Raw genomic sequence first — 18,293 nt, 5'->3', positions numbered from 1 at the left:
TCAGACTGTGGTCCTTAAAAATGAGGCTCTGGGCCCTTGAAATGAGTGTTTGGCCCTTAAAAGGGGGGGGTTGGAACTTATGAGGGTTCGTACCCTAAAAATGAGGCTTGGCTCCAACAATATTTGGGCTGAGAAGAGGAGGATTTGGGCTCTGCTTCTGCTGTGCAGGTGCTTGTGATGCCACGCGGTTGGGGTGCTGGTAGGGCAGGAACAGGCAGGTGTGAGCAGCCTGAGGGTGACTGCTCCGAAGGGGAAATGGCTGAGCAGAAGAACGTTCCTGGGAGCCTGGGGACCAGAAGCATCCTTGAAACGTGCAGCTGGCCGCTCTGGAGCACAGCTGGGTACCGAGAATCCAGGCACCTCCAGGTCATCTCTGAAGTGAGACTCTGTGACTTTATCGGTCCCGTTTTGGGCTGACTTTTGGAGTGGGTTAGCTTTATCCGCCCACCTCGGGGATGGCTGAAGGCACAACTGGGCACTGCAGTAGGTGCCACACATAGGGACGGTCCCAGCTGGCAGCGGGGAGGCCATTACGTGCGGCCGGAGGGACCCCGGTCCTGCTTAACGCCTGTGTGAAGAAACGGAAGCTTTTGGACCAGAAGGCCTGGCACAGCTGTGAGCTCGGCCACCGAACTTCTGTGCTAAGGAGGGTGCCAGGGGCAAAGCTGCACAGGCAGAGCTCCTGCAGGTGACTGGAAGCTCCTGGAGTGAAGCCCCTGCCATTCTGCAGTTCCCTAACGGAGCTGCAATTCGCCGTTGAGCTCCTGCCCCTCTTCTGTAGCTATGCCCGCGATTTGGAAGCCTGCCACGATCTTACAGGTGCCTCAGCGAGAAGCGCAGAAGATAACAACTTCCAGATGCAAACCCTTCTCACGCCAAAGCCGCTGGTAGGCAGCCGGAGGGGATGAGCCTAAGGAATTCTGCCGCTGGGAGGAGTGCTGCCAGCTGGAAGGGCAGGAGGAGCGGACCTATGACCTACCTGCGTGCTGTGGCCCCACGTTTCTTCCCCAGTGTCTGCGGTGCTGCTTATGCACCGTAATTGTTCGTAGAGTTTTGCGGCAGACGCTGACTTGCGGGCAATGCGGGGCAGAAGGCTGTGTTGTTTCAAGTCCCCCAACGGGTTCAGACAAGGCAAAACTTTGGAGATACCTGTCCAAAGTCCCCTCGGCAGCTGGGGCTCTTCCTGCCACCCTTGCCTTCTTGAACAGGTTTCTCCTCCCCTTTAGCTGGGGAAGGATAGGGAGCAGCAGTACGGCTGACCGTACGTGGGGGGTGAGGAACAAGGGCAAGAGAGAGGGCCAGGGTTTTAGAGGGTCTCTGGTTTTAATGTGACCTAAACTCAGAAGCGTCTTCAATCGTGAGTCTGCAGCAGGGCCTGCGAGAGAGCTGCAGCCATCGCTGAGGGAGCACCAGTAGCCCTCCACGGAAACGATAGGACAGCGTATCTCAGAACGACAACAAAGGTCGTCATAAAGGAGACGTTTAATGAGACGGAACAGGGTGACAATGAAGCTAAGCGGATCTGTGGCGGGAGTCTGCTGCCCAATAGGAGTCCGCTGCCCTGTCCGTGTTGGCCTTCATGCGCGCTGCCAGGCGGGAGAACGTTGGTCCGCTGGGCGTTCCCTCCAGGCTGAAGAGGTGCTCCAGTAAGGAAAGGCAGCAGCTCTGCCGCAGCAGCCGGGCTAGCCTCTTCCTCCTGCCGCACAAGAGAAACTGCTGGGCCCAGGGGCACCCGCTGCACAGTGCTAAATGGGACAGGGACGGGGGAAGCGGGGCGGGGGACAAGCCAGTTACACCTCCTGGGAGGAAAGGGAGCTGATGGAGGGAGGGCTGCCGGAGCGGAAGGGGGCAGACAAAGAAGTGCCGCCGGGGGAAGCCGACCGCTGGAGAGGGTGTGTTGGCACTACAGCGCCGGGGGGGCCAAGCAAAGCTGGGAACCGGCAGGAAAAGGGGGATCACTCTCTGAGCTTCCTCATCCTCACTCCTCACCTCCACCTACTGCTCCGTCCCCACGTCCTGCTCCTGCCTCCAGACCCCCTGCCCTTCTTCAGCCTCTGCTCCCTGTTCACAGCTCTCTCTTCCCAGCCACCACCAACCCCCTGCCACTGCCAACGCGCGCCGGCAGACGCATCCCCGGCTGCAAGCTGCTTTTTACCCAAAGGCGTGCTTTGTTCCCGCGACTGCGCAGGGAGGGAGGGAGCGTGGGGCTCTGCCGGTCCCTGTTCTACCCGCGCATCGCTCCTTGGTGCCTCGGTCCTGCTAAGGCCCATGCGCCAGGTTAGGTGTGGCCTCAAGTCTAGGCAGGGCTGGGCCTGGGTGCCTGGGACCAGGGAGGAAATGGCTCTTCCTCCCCTGGGTTCTCAGTTCTGCTTCTTACCGGGCCTCCTGCGGCAGGGAGGATGCTCTTCTGGCAACGTACGCGGCACACGGCAACTTTTCCACCTGAGACTGGACAAAGGCTCCAACGATGGTCCGGGGGAAGTGCCTTTTGAGCAGGCTCAAAGCCTTCCTGATCATTTTCTTTGCCAGCTTCACGCGTCCCATACGCCAGGAGGCCTGCAGAGGAAAAGGGAAACATCCCGACATGGCCGAGTTGCCCAAGAGACTGCAGGAATCTGCCAGTGGCTGGAGGTGCCGGGGATATCCCCTGCAACTGGGGCAGGCATCCAGCTCCGTCCCCAAGGAGATCCTTCCAGACCTCCCCGTCTCTTTACCTCCCCTTTGAGGCTGAAGAAGGTGGCCTCTTCGAAGCGGGCTATCACCTTCGCTCTCTCCGCTACTGAGTTCCTCAGAACCTCCGCTTCATTCAGCTTCATGAGGGCCTTTGCGCAAGCACACAGAGAGCAGGTGAGCGTGGGTGCGGAGCCCACGGCCAGCCCTGTCCTCCCTCGTTGCCTCCGGCATCGCTCTTAAGAGGGCCTGTTTCTCCCCCTGGTGATGCCCGCCCAAACACAGCCACGCTGGCTCAGAGCACAGCACCAGTGATCCTTCAGACCGCCTCCCTGCTAATGCCCCTCGTGCCAAGGGCACAGCGCCCTGCGTCTCTTGCCGCAGAAGAGGCGAACCGGAGGAAAAAGTCAGGGTCTGACCCCCGTCCCTTCCAAGGCACGCCCGACTGCAACGGGGAAGTTGTCCTGCCCGGAGCCAGGCAGGACTCCGCGCACAGTGGGTGCTGGCAAGCGGGGCACCTCACCATGTAGATGTTGGAGACGTGCAGGTAGGCAGCCGCACACTCCAGGAGGTAGTAAAAGGCTCTGGCAGTATCGCCCATCGCCTTGTAGTGGCGAGCCAAAGGCACGAGCACCGATTCCACGATGGCTTCGCATTCACAGGAGCATGCGCTGCTGCTCTTCCCGTCGGTCTTGCTGGGCAGCTCAGCTGCCTGTTCGCTCTCTGCCGCACTGCTCAGAGGAGAGTTCCCGGGGAGGAAGAGAGCAAAGAACACACGGGCATCACCTCTGCTGGTCTTTCTCCCCACAGAGACGGCACCAAAAGCCCTTTGTTCAAAGCAGAGCACGAGGCCGCAGGCAGGCGTGACTCTTACAGGTGCTTTGTAGGTAGGGAGAAAAACACAAGCTGGGCTTTCTGTCACCTTCCACGGGCAAACCAGCCGAGTCCCTCTGGCGGCTTTTCCCCTGCAGATTTTGCAGCGCTACTCTGCAGGAACTGGAAAGCCAGGGCTGTTCCAGTGTAGTGTGGCGATCGCTCTGAGCCCACGGGCTTCCTCAGGCACTTTCTCATCTCCATGGCCATCTCCTCCCAGCTCCCACCCCACGGAAAGCCTCTTCCCTAAGCTAGAGTCACAACCAGCAGCCAAATGCCGGCACTTCCTTTGTCTCCTCTGGAGACCCTGAGCTCACTGGCTTCAAAAATAATCAAAACTTTGTCTGCTCACCCAAAATCCTCCTCCGTGAAAGCCTGCAGAGGATCTGCAGCATCTGGGAAGAGAACAGGGGGTTAGACACCTCCTCGCCTACCCCAGGGGCAGAGCTGCTCTCCCTCTCCCAGCGGGCTTGCAAGAATCCTTGCAAGGGTCCCGACACACAGAGGAAAGTCTGCCGTGGTCGTCCTCACCTCCTGGGCTGGTCCCTAGCAGATCTACTCCCACCCGATCCCCAGCACACGCCCCTGGGCTCCTGGAGGGCCCGGGCTGCGGAGCACGGTGCACAGCATACCCTCGGTGTCGCGGATCCTATTCCTCTTCAGCTGTTCTCCTGCCAACACCAAGGCCTCCCAGCTGCACGAGTCGCCCTGCTCAGCAGGGCTCCGACAGCTCCCTCCGTCCTGGGTGCTGGTGACGGCGAAGCGGTGGAAGGCCACAAAGTCCCCTTGGCCGCAGCTCTGGCATTTGTGTGCGTGCTGCTCCAGGAAGGCGGCACACTTGCGGTGCAAGGTGCCCCGCTGTCTCGCGGGCCACAGCTCGTAGGCAACCTCCCGCAGCAGTGGGACGCGGAAGGCCAGGACGCTGCACTGCTGCTGCACGGCCTTCCTGCTCAGACAGGGGCTCTCCATGCCTGCAAGGCAAAGGGCCTTTGCATCAGCCCGAGCTGGGGCCAGGGCTCGGGGCCGTCCCAACCGGGGCGCGAAAGTCCTGCCTTGGTGCGCAGCCTGGGCAGCGAACCAGCGCTGCTGCACGCCGAGCCTTGCGGCGCGGGGCGAAAGGGCCCGGCTTGCTTTGCTGACGCTAGGACAGCCCCGGGGACACAGCGCTCAGCTACGCTCCGGGCAGGAGCTGGGGGTGTTGCCGCCAGCCGAAGCAAGCCCCAGCCAGCGCCTTCTCCCCGCTCTTGGCAGGGCAGTCCCCAGCCTCCTGAGCTTTCCCCTCTGCCACAGGGGAATCAAAGCTGAGTAAAGGCCTGTCGAAGGCCCCAGGGCACTCTGGAGGGCATCTTTCATCTGGACGCAGCAGGCGGCCGGGAGAGGACGTCAGGGATTCCACACGCCCTCTCATGCCTGCGCCACGAGCAGTGCTTGGAGGCAGGGGAGCGGAGGCCCTTGGGCCAGCTGGTGGGACCTTCCCTCCGGCGCAAAGCTGGTGTGCTTTGAGATCGACCTGTGAGACCTTTGAACAGCCCACGCCGAACAGCCGTGCCTGCCCGAGCTCCACCCGCCCATCACGGGGGGGAAGCGCACCATGCCCCGGGGAGCCCCGCCGGGACACAGCCGGGAGCTCCCTGGCTCACCTCACTGCTACCCCTTACCGTGCTCTGCCTGCGGGCAGATGGCTGGCCCCTCTTGGGCATCTTCTGGCAGCTCTGTGTTTTTCAGCCACTTAAGGATGTTGTCGCTCACCAGCATGTCCAACAAGCAATTCATCTTGTGCCTGACGTCAGCGGGAAGGATGTGCGACAGCATCTGGGTGGTAAACACCGGCCCGATGACAGCTGCGAACTTCAAAATCATCTGCTTCAGTGGCTTTGTCCGGTCGAGCTGAGCCAGCACAACCTCTGTCAAAAAGAAGCAACACGTCTCCCTCTTGCCTGTTCCCCAGGCTGAGGCTGCAAAGTTTCAACACGTGAAACGGGGTAGACTTTGGCCTCCTCTCCTCGGGACTGCGCCTGCTGGGCAATCGCAGCCCAGGGTAGGCGTCTTCAAAACGGCTCCGCTCCTGTTGGAATCGCAGGCCACGAGGCCTGGGGAAAAGCGAGATGCTCAAACAAATGCTCCCCCACCGAGGCAGAGGAGGGCAGGATCCAGCAGGTACAGGCATCCCGTGATGCGCCCGGCCAGACCTGGAGTAGGTTTCTGCCCAACAGTGCACGCAGAGAACGGAGAACTTTCCCCACCTCAGAGGTGGACTGGGAGCTCCCCACAACGGTTGTCTTAACTTGCCCAGACGATACTATTCCTTTCTTTTGGTTTTCTTCTGGGCTTGTTTTTGGACAAAGCAACTTAATAGCGGGAATGCTTTAGCGTGACGTTTCTCCAAGGTTCATACAAATGGCTACGGCTAGAGAGGAGGGACGCTCCTTGACAGCTCCCCACCCAGCTCCCCTGGCTACGGGGGGATTTCTGTGCCAATCCACAGAAAAAAAAATGGATTTGATTTGGGTCAAGTGCCTTGAGACCAGCGTTAGCTGGGGAACTTAAAAAGAGAATAGCGAGGTAGAAGCCACATTCAAAGCTGAGTCAGAGGCAAGTCAAAGATTTTTCCCAGCAAAGGATTTGTTTCTGTGAGAAAAGGGAGCCGTGTTAGTCTTGCACCAATAACCTTTTCTCTCCTACCTGCTGTTGGAAAGCAGCCAGCAGGCTCACAGCTGGTGCACACCCAGGAGGGGAAAACGGCTGCCCGCAACCCCAGGCCTGTTTCTGGTTCCCAGCAGAGCCCCCGGGCTGAGAGGGCGACTCTGCAGCCCCCCGGGCAGAGCGGGCAGAGCGGCGCTCGGCCCCTCACCTTTCAAGGTGCCGGGCAGCACGGTGTTCTCCAGGTTCACATCTGGTCTGATGATGCAGACCCTGCCGTCGGTCCCCGCGCTGGAGCTCGAGGGTGCTGGGAGGGACGACGCCTCGACTGCAGAAGCTGGGTGGAGCAGGAGAGCACGAATAAGGCAATTTGCAAAGGGACTTGCAGCTTGCAAACATCTCAAAATTCACCTGAGATGGGACAAGTCCCACCTTACGTGGCCCAGTGCAGGCGCGCTGACCTGCCTGTGCTGAACGTGGTCATGAAGCAGAGCAAAACAGTTTCTTTGCATAGCCCTCCCAAAGATGTTCTGCCTTCAGACCAGCTTTCCCAAACAGTCCCTCAGTCAAAGCTTCCGCGACTGAACGCCCCGGGACAGAAAGCAGCAGCATCGCTGCCTTCAACAGCGCTGCCTCGCAGCCAGGGAAATTGCCGGCGATGATGCAAAACGGAGCGTCAGTCCTGGCTGTTCCCAAGGCCACAGCACTCTGGCTGGCATTGCCCTCTCGGCGGCATTACCACCGTTTTCTTCTATTACCAGCATCCTTGTGGGGATTTATGGGTTTGGATTCAAGTTTCCCGGGCCTGTCCCCCACCTCAAGCTGGGGTTTGTTCTCAAGCGAGCTGGCATTTGGCCAAGGCAAATGACATGCCCACTAGGACGCCTAAGAAACAGCAGAAACATGTGCTCCAGAACAATTTCCCCTGTTTTAGCCCCCCAGCCCCTGCCCCGAGAATTTAGGCCCCTCCAAGCCACCAGAACTCGCTAGCCCCTGCTTTGGCTGTCCCAACAGCAAGGCACGCAGGAGCCCACACCTCCGCCAGACCAAGTTCTGCCCTGCTGCAGGATCTGACTCTGCCCAGATCCGTGGGGGAACGACGGGGCAAGACTGTGCTGCGGAGAATGCGCCACAACAACTCGCTCGTCAGCCGTAAAGGTGCTTACTGATCAGGCTCTCCCAGTTGTCCTCTGCTTTTTCACCCTGCCTCCGGGTGCGGAACAGGAGCATGTCGTTGCTGCGAAGGCAGCGCAGCAGCTCCTCGCAGTAATATGGGTTCCCCGAGCTCCTTTGGATCAGGAACCTGGACAGGAGCAGACCCAGCAGTGACCAGCAGAAGGGAAGTAAGGTGAAACACAGTTCGGGTGGGTGGTGAGTCACTCGCGCCTAACAGGGGAGCCGGCAGCCAGCTACACCGCACTTTTGAAAGGGACGGTCCTCCCGCTGGCTTGGGCTTTTGGGCCCCCCTGCACCTCCAGCCTTCGCTGAAGTCCATGGGAAAAGAATTGCGGACAACGCCCAAAGCACCGAGCAGCGAGCCCGGCCTTTCCTCTCCGCAGGAGCTTAGATCCTCTCTGGCAGCAGGGCGGACCTCTGCCCCAGGGAATCTCCCCCACAGCCTGGCCACCTAGACCGAGGCCTTTTCACAGCCCGGCCACGCTGGGGCTCGGGACTCTTCCTCCCTGCCTCCCTTCCTCCCTCTGCAACAGCCCCGCGCTCTGTGTCTGGGGAGTCGCCCGCTCTCAGCTCCCGCCTGCCAGGGCCAGGCACAACAAGCAACCCCCGTCAGGCACTCGCTAGAGTCAGTGCTGCTTCTGGAGGCCCTGCGCTCCCTCTCCTGGGGGGTTGATTCCCTTCCACGGTCTGCAGAGGTTCGAGCCCTCAGGAAGAGCTCCCCTGGCTCCAACTTACCTCGCCAGATCCCTGGAGATGCTGACCACTCCGAGGCTCTTGCAGACTTTCTGCACCACGGCTGAGGGTTTCAGCTCAGCCAGACGAAGATAGGTGATTTTCTGGGGTGTTGTGTTGTCTGCTGCAGCTTTGCGGAAGTTCTCTGTTCTCGCGTAGCCCGGAGCTAAGCTTATGACCATGAAGAGGGAGATGTTTCGGAGCACGGGTGACATGATACTCCAGGAGGCGAGGTCGATGAAATGGGCATTGCCGATGACAACTATGCCAAATTCTCCTCCAATGGTCTGAAAAAAGCAGGTTGTTCTGAGGGGAATCCGGTGGATTCTCAAGCGTCTTCCAGGGGAGGAAGTCTCTCCTCAACCACTTCCCTGCTCAGCAGCTTACTGACACTTAATTCCCTTGAGACTTTCAGGTCGCACCTAACATCACTTGCCCTGCAGGAGGAGGGAGCTTGGCCGAGGGAATGCAGAAGACTGTTTCTCCTGCAGGGCAGGCTTTACAGGAGGAAAGTTACGGGGTGTGTTTGTGGGGCTGCGGGGGGAGGTGGGGGGTTTCTCGGGCCCTGAAGCGCGATGACCCAGGCACGTGGTCCTCCCACCCGCTCACACTGCTGTGGCGCAGAGCCCGCAGCCGGCAGGGTTGTTGTCCTTCTGCGACCCAGGAGGAAGGAAGGAGAAATGCTCACCTTCTCTAGCACTTTCGTCCAAGTCGCGTGCAATTCATTTTTTCTTTCCGTTTCATGCATCTTGCGAACCTTGTCCGAAACGGGAAACTGGCCAGAAAAGCAGAGTCAGGGAGAAACGTCACTCCGGGGCTAGGCACGCTTACCCACCAAGCAAGAGTGCAGAGCAAACCGCCGCTGCTGGCCTCAGCACCCCACCTCTCCCCAACACGGGGAGCCCCAGTGGGGACTTCGCCCGGAGCCTCAAGCAGAGGCCCTCTGCTGAGGGTCTTTGGCAGAGCTGGGGCTTTGGGGTGGGCTGAAGAGCTGGTTCTCCGGCTGTGGGCATCTCGGGCTGGCTGGAGCAGACCACTCACGCAGCAGTGACCCCAGCACCAGGGCAGCACCAGCCTCTCTCCAACGCACTTCCAGGGTGCTGAGCAAGGCACCGGGCGCTGCCGGCTGAAGTGCGGGACAGGATCTCACCACCGGGCCCGGGAGTGGGAAACGTGTGCCGTGACCCCTGCGATTCCCACCCTGAGCTAAGGCACGCCCAGCAGCGCGCCCACACAACGTCGGACCCCGAAGAGCTCAGGAGGCGGCCTCCTCCAGGGCCAGAGAGGCCTCTCTCTTACCTCGACGAGGAAAATGTCATTGAGGTGGCAATAGCTGCTCTCTTCGATGGTCCCTTGGAGCTTTTCCTGCAGCACGCTCTGCCTGGCGCTGCTCGATTCACAGTCGTGGAGGCCCAGAGCCCTGGCCATCAGGGTACGGAGGGCAGAGAAGGACTGCCTCATGTTGACCTCGACCAGTTTCATGGCAACCACCCTGCCGTGCAAAAGCAAAAGGGACTGAGCTCCCCAACGGCCCATGCCTTCTAAGACCAAAGGGTGGAGGTGCCCTTGCGCGGGGCTCTTCAGCCACCCATCCCAAAGTGCTTCCCAGAGAAGCCCAAGCTTTTCACTCCCCGTACGAGAAAGGGCACAGAGGGGCAGTTGCTGCCAGGCCACTGGGAGAGCTGGGCCCAGACCCCCTGTCGGCCCCAGGTCTCGCTACGTGCCCCCTGCAGAGGAACTCACGGGGCTAAGAGGCAAGGGTGGAGCAAGGGGTGAGCTTGCCTTTGGGCTCCAGACCTCAGCAGTCTGCCTCCCAGGCCACAGGAAGGCTTTTCTGCCCCAGTCCTCCCGCTGGGACACAGGCAGAGGGCAAGCAGGGCTTCTGGGACGGGCCACCCTGCTGTCTGTTGGGTCTGGAGCCAGCTGAAAAGCACTGAGCTTGGGCTCTTTCCTTCTATCTGTGCCTGGCCCAGAGGTGAAGGAGGAAAGGCCATGGCTCAAGAAGCCACTTCCAACTCCCCGAAGAGGCAGAGGTGGGAGCCGAGCACACAGGAGCTCCTAGGGAGTGTCTCCAGGAGGCTTTTTCGGGAGGCTGCAGTCCAAGGGCCAGGCGCACTGGCAGAGGGGCTGGAGCGTTCCATGGCTGTCAGGGGATGGGCAGGGGCAGTGTCCCAAAGCTACGGGTCAAAAACCTGTACCTGTAGCCAGCTTCCTGGCCTAAATGGGCCAGTTCAGTAAGTAAGTGGCTCCTGCCGGAGCCCAGCCTGCCCTCAAATGCCAGGATGTGCCTTTGTCCTAAGTCCTTATAGGCTTCCAAGCAGCTGCGAAAGAGGTCAATCTCCTTCTCCCGACCTGGGAAGACAAACAAGAAAAGGAGCTGCTGGGGTGTGCTGAAAAGCAAAGAGCCGTCCCTTCAGCTGGCACCCTCCACCGCAGCTTCCCTCCCCGCCACCGCACCCGCCAGCCTGCCTACACCCAGGCCTCCTTCCCGCCCTCTCATCCCGGCTTTTGCCCCTCTGCCTTCCTCAGCGCGGCAGCAGACCCGCCTGCCCGCCTGCCCCACAGCGCCGCTCCCGTGCCCTCTTCCCTGCCCCGCTCCCCTCCCGTAAGCACAGAGATTCAGCCGGCCCCACGCGACTCCCCGCGCCGATCCGGCGCGAGACTGGAAGGGGTGATTTGAGTCGCTGCAGGCAGCTATGTCCCAAACAGACTCCTCGCTGTACCGTGAGCCGCAGAGCACTTCCCAGTAGCTAAAGCGGCATCTTCAAACCTGTACTGGTTTTGGCTGGGCTAAAGTTAACCTTCTTCAGTAACAGCTCCTACGGTGCTGTGTTTTGGATTTGTGACCCAACATCGGCGTTGATAACACAACGATGTTCGAGTTGTTGCTGAAGAGTGCTCGCACGGCGTCAAGGCCTTTTCCATTCCTCACGCCGCCCCGCCAGCGAGCAGGCTGGGGGTGCGTAAGAAGCTTGGAGGCGGCGCAGCCGCGACAGCTGACCCAACTGCCCAAAGGCCTATTCCATGCCATGTGATGCTGTGCTCAGCAAGAAAAGCTGGGGGAAAGGAGGAGGAAGGGGGACATTTGGAGTTACGGAGCTTGTCTTCCCAAGTCACCGTTACGCACGATGAAGCCCTGCTTTCCTGGAAGTGGCTAGACACCTTCCTGCCGAAGGGAAGCAGTGAATGAATGCCTGATTTTGCCTTGCGCGCGTGCGCAGCTTTTGCTTTCCCTATTAAGCTGTCTGTATCGCAGCCCACCAGTGTTCTCCCTTTTGCCCTTCCAATTCTCTTCCCCATCCCACTGTGGGGAGCGAGCGGCTCTGTGGGGCTGAGCTGCCTACTGGGCTTAAGCCATAGCAGGGCCCAAAACATCCGGCAAGACACCGAGCGATTAAAGGCATCCCGCGTGTCCTGACATTTCCATGTCTACTCGCAGACGCTGCCAAGAAAGGAACTCCGAGGAGTACGAGGGGGAGAACCCACCACCAAAACTCTCCGTCAGTCTGGCAGAAGGAAATCTCTTTCCTGACCCCAAAGACGGGGATCAGCTTAGCCCCCGGGGTGTGAGCAGCTCCATAGTTGAAAGGAACCTTTGTACGAGGTCTGGAGCACGGCAGGGAGCACCAGGCGCCTCACCCTGCTTTCCACTCCACAGATACCAACCAAGTAGAGGCCAAGACAGGCGGCACTTCCTTAGGGCCGCTGCAGGCAACACCATCCCTGGCAAAAGCTTCTCCCTTCCCAGCGTGGCACTAAAAGTTACCACGGGGAAGAAACTGGGGTTCAGAAGAGCAAGGCGTTCTCCACCTACCCAGCAAGGGGAGTTCCTCTGACCTCTCCGTGGTAAGAGCCATGCCAAATATGCTAGAAGCAGGGGAAAAGAAAACACAAGTCAATTAGCTGGTGAGAAGCCAGGGGACACAGAGAAGCAGCCTGACGTGGAGGGGCAGGATGTGCTCCTCGGGTACCTGCTTTTCTTTCGAGCAGCATCTTATCCCCTGCACGCTCCCCCAGCCAAAGTTCAAGCTGCACATTAGGACAGCTTCAAGCATAGAGAAGCCCAACGGCCATGGTGGGACAGGAGGACGTATCAAGAATCCATCCCCAGAGGCCAAACCCAGAGAAATTGGAGACATGAAAGAAGGCAGGGTGTGCTCTTGGCTAGCAGACAGCTTCACCACGCTGGCCAAGAAAAGCAAGTGCCTTGGAAAGGAGGGCTTGTGTCACTGAACGAGTTGGGATGCCAAGCACCTGACACCTGTGGCTCAAGTCTTCCTGTAGTTTCAAAGAGACGGCGATGTTAACATTCAAACCGTCATCCAAAGAGAAGGTTAAATCCTGGCCCAGAGGAAGAGCTGAGATTTCAGCAGGAAGACACGGGGAAGAGTGTCCCGATGGTCCACATTCCCCATGGGGACCGGACTGGCCCAAAGCTTCCTGCTCGGAAGCCGCTGGGACAAAAACCTCCTTAGGTCAGCATTACCAGGGCACGTGGTGGAGCAAGCACGGCACGGAAAGCCCAGTTGAAAGCCATTTGGACAGAGCCTGCAAGGCCAGGTTGTGTCTGCCAAGACAGACAAACCTTCCCCATCCCTGTGGCTACTCCCGCTCTCTCAGCAGCAGGAGACAGCAGGGGAGAGAGGCAAAAAGCCTCCCACGCCAGGGCTTCTGACCCTCTCAGCCCCACGGAAGGGAGACCAGCCCGGTCTCTCTCTGCAGAACTCCTCTTTGCTGGCCAAGGCTGCACCCTTGGTGCCACCGTCCCCTCATCCAGCCCTCTCAGAGGACACTCACTCCTCCTTGGTGATCCCCAGGTATTCATAGACAGTGCCAGGGTGTTCAAGGCCTTTCATCTCCTTGTCCTCCAGCTTCTTGAAGTAGTGAGGGGGCAGCCGAGAGGCGGCGTACGTCACTGCATCACAGGACACCAGCCCAGGGTAGTTCACCATCATCCGGGCTGCCAAATTCACCTTCTGGCCAATGACTGCCAGGGAGAGAGAGAGAGCACGCGTTGATGTACCTGTGCCACCCGCCCCGCGACGCCCTTCCCAGCCAACGGCCGCCTCGCCTCCGGCACAGGCCAACGCCACGGCGGGGTCAGCAGAACCCAGGGGAACAACCGGCCGCGGAGCCCATTCTCCCGCCCTGGGCCAGGACCGGCGCCGCCTGGGCCATTCCCGACCGGCTGCTGGGCAAGCCCTCTCCCAGCCCGCCTTCCTCTTCCAGGCTGCTGTGCGTAAGCGGGCCCACGCCAGCCTCCCGCGCCGCAGACGTGTGCCTCCTACCTGTGTATTCGTGCCGCAAAGGGTGGCCAAGGACTCCGCAGAACACCGTCCCGCTGGTAACGGCAACAGACACTGCCCTGGCACACAGGGAAACGGTGTGGCTTCAGCAGCGTCCCAGGCACAGTCCTGCCCGCCCGGCTCCATCCCTTCCTGCCCCTCCCCGCGGCGCTAGCCTGGGCCGCCTGCCGTCCTGCCCCGCCAGCGCGGGCCTCGGGGACGTGGAGAGCTCAGGGGTGCGACATGCCCGGGTTGCAAAGGACAAAGGACAGGGGTAGAGCGCGTGCAGGAAGTTTTGGACTCTTCCCCTGAGGCCACGTTCCCTGAGCTGCGACCTGCAGAAGGCCCCAGCCTTCTTGTGAGAAAAGAGAGAGGGAAGAAGGCCCCCATGATGTCACCGCCTGCGATGACAGCAACTTGAGATGAGGTGGCTTCAGTTCATGGGCCAGTCGCCCAGAAGGGCCTTTTCCCTCTGGCACCAAGGAGCCTCTCGCCCTTGCGAGGGCTCGCTCCAGCACGGTGGCTAGCAGGGTGTGCTTGGAGGGAGTCCGCCTGGCTGCCGTGGGCTAAGCCCAGGGGTCACCTGCCACTTCTCAGGGCACTGCCTCCTTCCTGCCAGGGACGAGGGCGGGCAAGCTAGAAGGCACGTCTCTTTCTGGTAAGCCCCCTTGCACCGTCCCAGGCAGCGTGCACCCGCCCCCCCACCACACACTCACTGTATTTCCCTGAGCATCATGGGGCACGCGTAGGAGATCTGACTAGCGCACTGCAAGGCGTGAACGCTCTCGTAGGGCAGCTTTTCTCCGGTGAGCCCAAACACGCAGAGGAACGTGCAGCCCTGCCAAGGACAGATGCAGCACATCTTGCTACGACGCCTAAGTAGGGTCTCTCCCTCTTGCTCACCGCCCACCCTCTCGGGGTAGGGGGAGACGATTGCTCCCTCACACTCACTTTATCAAACAGGAGGACTTTGTTGATTTCGCCGTTGTGCGGACGGAGGATTTCTAGCATCATCCTGCTGGCATTGCGGAGGATTACGCAGAAATCCTCTTTGCTGCTTCCTGCAGCCAGCCGCAGTTGGACGAAGAGGCTGGTGACCGGCCGTAGCTCAGAGAAGAAGTCCAGCGGCACTCTGTCATCAAGCTGGAAGACAAGAGCAGGACGGCTTCACCGCCCAGCTCTCCCGGGGGCTTACTGCCCACCCCCCATCCCGAGGGAGAGCAGGCGTACCGGCAATAGCAGGTACGAGGAGGAAGGGGTAAATCCTCCTCTGGGTGCAGATGGCCGGCAGGCTGCCCGGCCTGCGGCAGGCAGATACAGGTACGGACATGAGGGGCGACCCTCAGGAGCGCCCTAGGGACTTCACTGGAATCTCCCCTTTATCCCACCGTCATGTCCGCAGCACATCCAGAACCACACCCACGGCAAAGACAGAGAGACAGACGCCCGCCTCCCGCCACCCGCCTCTCTCTGAGGACAACGCACGCAATGGTGCAGCACCGGTGCCCCTTGGCTCAGTTTCCCCGCGTTGTCGTCTCAGGGTGCATTTTCTTTTGTTTGTCTGTTCTCGTGAGAACTCCATCTCTGCAGTGCACCGCTGCTGCCCTCCAAAAACACAGCCCCCGGCAGTGGTGGCCTGGCCGTACCTTCCTGAGAGCAGCTTCTGGTATGTACTTCCTAATCTCCTCCTCCGCATCAGGGTCATGGGGCATAAGAGGAGGCCTCATGGCACCTGAGGAGAGAAAGTGCAGGTGGTCGCTGGGAGGATGGGACTACGAGGCGGTGGAAAGCAGGGAGGAGAAAGAGCCTTCTCGTTTGCTCACGTTGCCACCTCCAGATGCTCGGGGCAGAACTGTCCCCTGCAGGAGGAGGCAGCAGCAGTGACTGCCCCAGCCGATGCACAGGAGGGCCAAAAGCGTGAGCGCTGACGGAAAGGGGGAAGAGGGCAGAAGTGGTTCCTCTCTGGCCCCTGAAGCAGCCGGGCCGCACCTTCCCAGGCAGTCACAGAAGAAGGTGAAGCTGGCACTCACCTTCCCCTTCCAAGCGGTGCTCCATTGGGTATTGGACAAGCCTGCGTAAAACGTCTTGGGATTCTGACCAAGGCATCCAATCCATGTCCGTAACCTGAAGACACAGGGAATGAAAGCGCTGCCACTGGCCTCCCCAGGAGCCCCAGGGGACAGAGCCTGCCCCCCACTGTCACTGCCCAGAAGAGGGGAGAACAAGCCCTCCTGGCTGGATGGGACAGCAGTGCTTCCTCAGAAGCACCGGAGCTGGGCAGGCATCCCCCAAGCATCCCCCAGCTGTCAACAACAGCTCCGTGACCCACAGAGGACATTGCTGGTGGGGCCAGAACCCTTCCAGCGCCTCCCGACCCCTCAAACCCAGCAAGCCCAGCCCACAGGTACCCCTGAGGTGGAAGGACAAGAGCTTCAGCTGCCTGCCCGCTTTCACAGCTACAACTCCCTCCACATTCAGCTCCTCAGCCTTCTGACACCTCCCTCCTTCATGCCCAGGTCGGGGTCTTCAGAATGGCTCTAGACGCCATCCCATCCACCCACCTTCCTAGCTCTTTTGCCTTCACATCTCCTGGTCCTGAGACTCTGCTGCTCACATTGCTCCCAGGCGGCGGCCGAGAGGATAACTTCGCCTGCCGTTGCAAGCTCTTGGGCCTCACAAACTTCATCCAGGGCCGGGCCAGAGATCAAGAAGTACTGCCACGTCCTCTGTCTGACAATCAGGAGGTCCATGGGCCCTGCAGAGATCCCTGGTGAGAGAGGGAGAAGCAGAACTGACACAGGGAACGTTTTGAGCTCCGCAGCCCCCGGCATCTCAGCTGTTCAGAAGCTAATCTGAAGCCCAGCGGGGAGATGGGCGTTATGGAGGAGGAGGGCACCCTCCGTCCGACTCGGGAGCGCACTGACACGGGTCCCTGAAACGGGTGTCTAGAAATAGAATGTGTTGAGAGTGCCGGGCGTCAGAAGCCCTGCCTGCCCCAGAAGCCCAGCAAACCAGCAGGCTTGATCACCGCCTGCTCTCTGCTTGAGAAAACACAACAGCCTGCCAAAGCCCTTCCCACAGCCGTCTGCAAAGCCGTTCCCCTTTGCTCTTTGTGCAAGGCAGGGGAGAATCCAGCAGGGGAAAGGGGGCAAAGCTGCCCCCACCTGAAAAAAATGAAAGGGTAGCTCCCTCCTGCAGAGGTCTCTGCTAAAACGGACATTCCAAGACCCTAATACTTGATCTGACACCCGCTCTGCCTTGAAGCTTCCTCTGCATCTGCAAACGCGTGCAAACCCAGCAGTCCTGGTCTCCCATCCCCGCTCCGACCACAGCTGGCCCCCTGAATGCTTGCAGGAGATGCTTTCCTTTGGCACCAGCCCCAGTAGGGATCCCCGCATTCCCTGCCGGTGAGAAGCACCCTGTGGCACGGGAGAGTGCCACGGCTCTGCACCTGGCACAGCACCCGTACCTATCTTCAGCTGGATGTTCTGACGCACGTTCGTCTCATGACTCCCGTGTTTCTTCTGGATCTGCCGGCTACATTGCAGCACCAGGCGGATGGTCTTAGCCATCTCCTGGGGGGGGGCTCTCCACAGCACCAGCACAGCATCCCCTGGGGAAAGCGAGGGGAAGGTACAGGCTCTGCTGAGCCCTGACTCTCCCCGACCTATGCTCAGTGGCAGGGACAGCAGAAACCGGCCGCCGTGCTGAGGAAGATGGGCTTGTGGGAGGGCATCCTGCTGGAGCACCACACCCTGGGCACCGGGACACCTCTCCTCTCCCGGGCCAGCCGCAGCAGCAGCCAGCCGGCAGCGGTGGCACCCCCCGCCCCGAGCGCTCCTCTGCAGCTGCAGCGCACCAGGGACGACCCCTCCCCTCGCAGCCTGGCAGCCCGAGCTCCGCCATCACCAGGACCTCCCTGCCCCTCACCACCACCCCGACACACTCCTTCGGCGGCGCTCCCGAGGGGGTCTCTTCCTCTCGGTGCTTCCTTGCCCCCACCCCCAGCCCAGGGCCCTACGAGCGGGGGCAGAGCGAGGGGAGCCAAAGCCAAACCGCAGGCAGGCCCGGGGGGGAAGAGAAGCCTGGAGAAAGGGCGCTGCGGGGGGGGGTGCGTGCCTGGCCAGAAAGCTGGCTGAAGGTGCTGCACGGAGCCCCTTGGGAAGGAGAGCAGAGCAAATGGCCGCCACAACAGTTCAGTGCTGCAGATCAGGACCCGTGGGCATCGTCGTCCTAAGTACATACCGGCAAACTTCAAGATGTCTCCTCCAAACACCAGTATCTCTGTGGACAGAGGGAAGGAAAAGAAGAGTCATGTGGACACCTTCTTCCAGAAGCCACAGAGCAAGCCCCTCTGCCCAGAGAGGAGCACCTGGGCGAGGGTGCGCTCTGGGGCACAGCTCAGGAAAGCCCCACTCCGGCCTGTCTCCCAGGCTCACAGTGGCCACAGCCCTGGTACCCGCACAGCAGGCAGGGTCGCGGGGCCTCGAGACGCCACCAAAGCTCGGAAAAGTGGAAGCTGGAAGGGACCTCTGGGGTCCATCTGGTCCAACCCCGCTGCTTAAGCAGGGCCGCACAGAGCCAGCTGCCCAGGACGGTGGCGAGATCGTTTTTGAATAGCTCTAAGGAGGGAGACTCCACAACCTGTGCCAGGGCTCAGTCACCCTCGCGGTCAAAAAGTGCTTCCTGACATACAGAGGGAACCTCCTGTGTTTCAGTGCCTGCCCGTGGCGTGGCCTCTGGTCCTGACGCTGGGCACCACTGGCAAGAGTGGCTCTTTGCACCCTCCCTTCAGGTTTTAGACACATTACGAAGATCCCCCCTGAGCCGTCTCTTCTCTGGAGCAAACAGTCCCAGCTCTCCCAGCCTGTCCTCATAGGAGAGATGCTCCAGACCCTTCATCATCTTTGAGGACTC

At 60.4% G+C, this 18,293-nt stretch overlaps 1 protein-coding gene across 1 annotated transcript; it reads right to left on the bottom strand.

Moving 5' to 3' along the window:
* Positions 1–824: 824 nt before the first annotated feature.
* LOC142076133 (adenylate cyclase type 10-like) lies at positions 825–16,948 on the bottom strand. Its single transcript, XM_075138514.1, has 24 exons — positions 16,846–16,948; positions 15,938–16,131; positions 15,407–15,500; positions 15,023–15,108; positions 14,328–14,519; positions 14,093–14,214; positions 13,380–13,456; positions 12,889–13,078; positions 11,906–11,958; positions 10,290–10,443; positions 9,391–9,583; positions 8,780–8,866; positions 8,095–8,378; positions 7,350–7,486; positions 6,395–6,520; positions 6,226–6,257; positions 5,673–5,745; positions 5,202–5,447; positions 4,272–4,514; positions 4,075–4,150; positions 3,194–3,401; positions 2,715–2,822; positions 2,420–2,556; positions 825–945 (listed from the first exon to the last, which is right to left on the bottom strand). The coding sequence occupies exons 1-24, from the start codon at positions 16,946–16,948 to the stop codon at positions 825–827; spliced, it is 3,336 nt and encodes a 1,111-aa protein (XP_074994615.1).
* Positions 16,949–18,293: the final 1,345 nt, after the last annotated feature.

This window comes from Calonectris borealis, unplaced genomic scaffold, assembly GCF_964195595.1.
Source record: "Calonectris borealis unplaced genomic scaffold, bCalBor7.hap1.2 HAP1_SCAFFOLD_33, whole genome shotgun sequence".
NCBI lineage: Eukaryota > Metazoa > Chordata > Aves > Procellariiformes > Procellariidae > Calonectris > Calonectris borealis.
The sequence above is the reverse complement of the archived record's forward strand: the minus strand, read 5'-3'. Positions and strand labels throughout refer to the sequence as shown.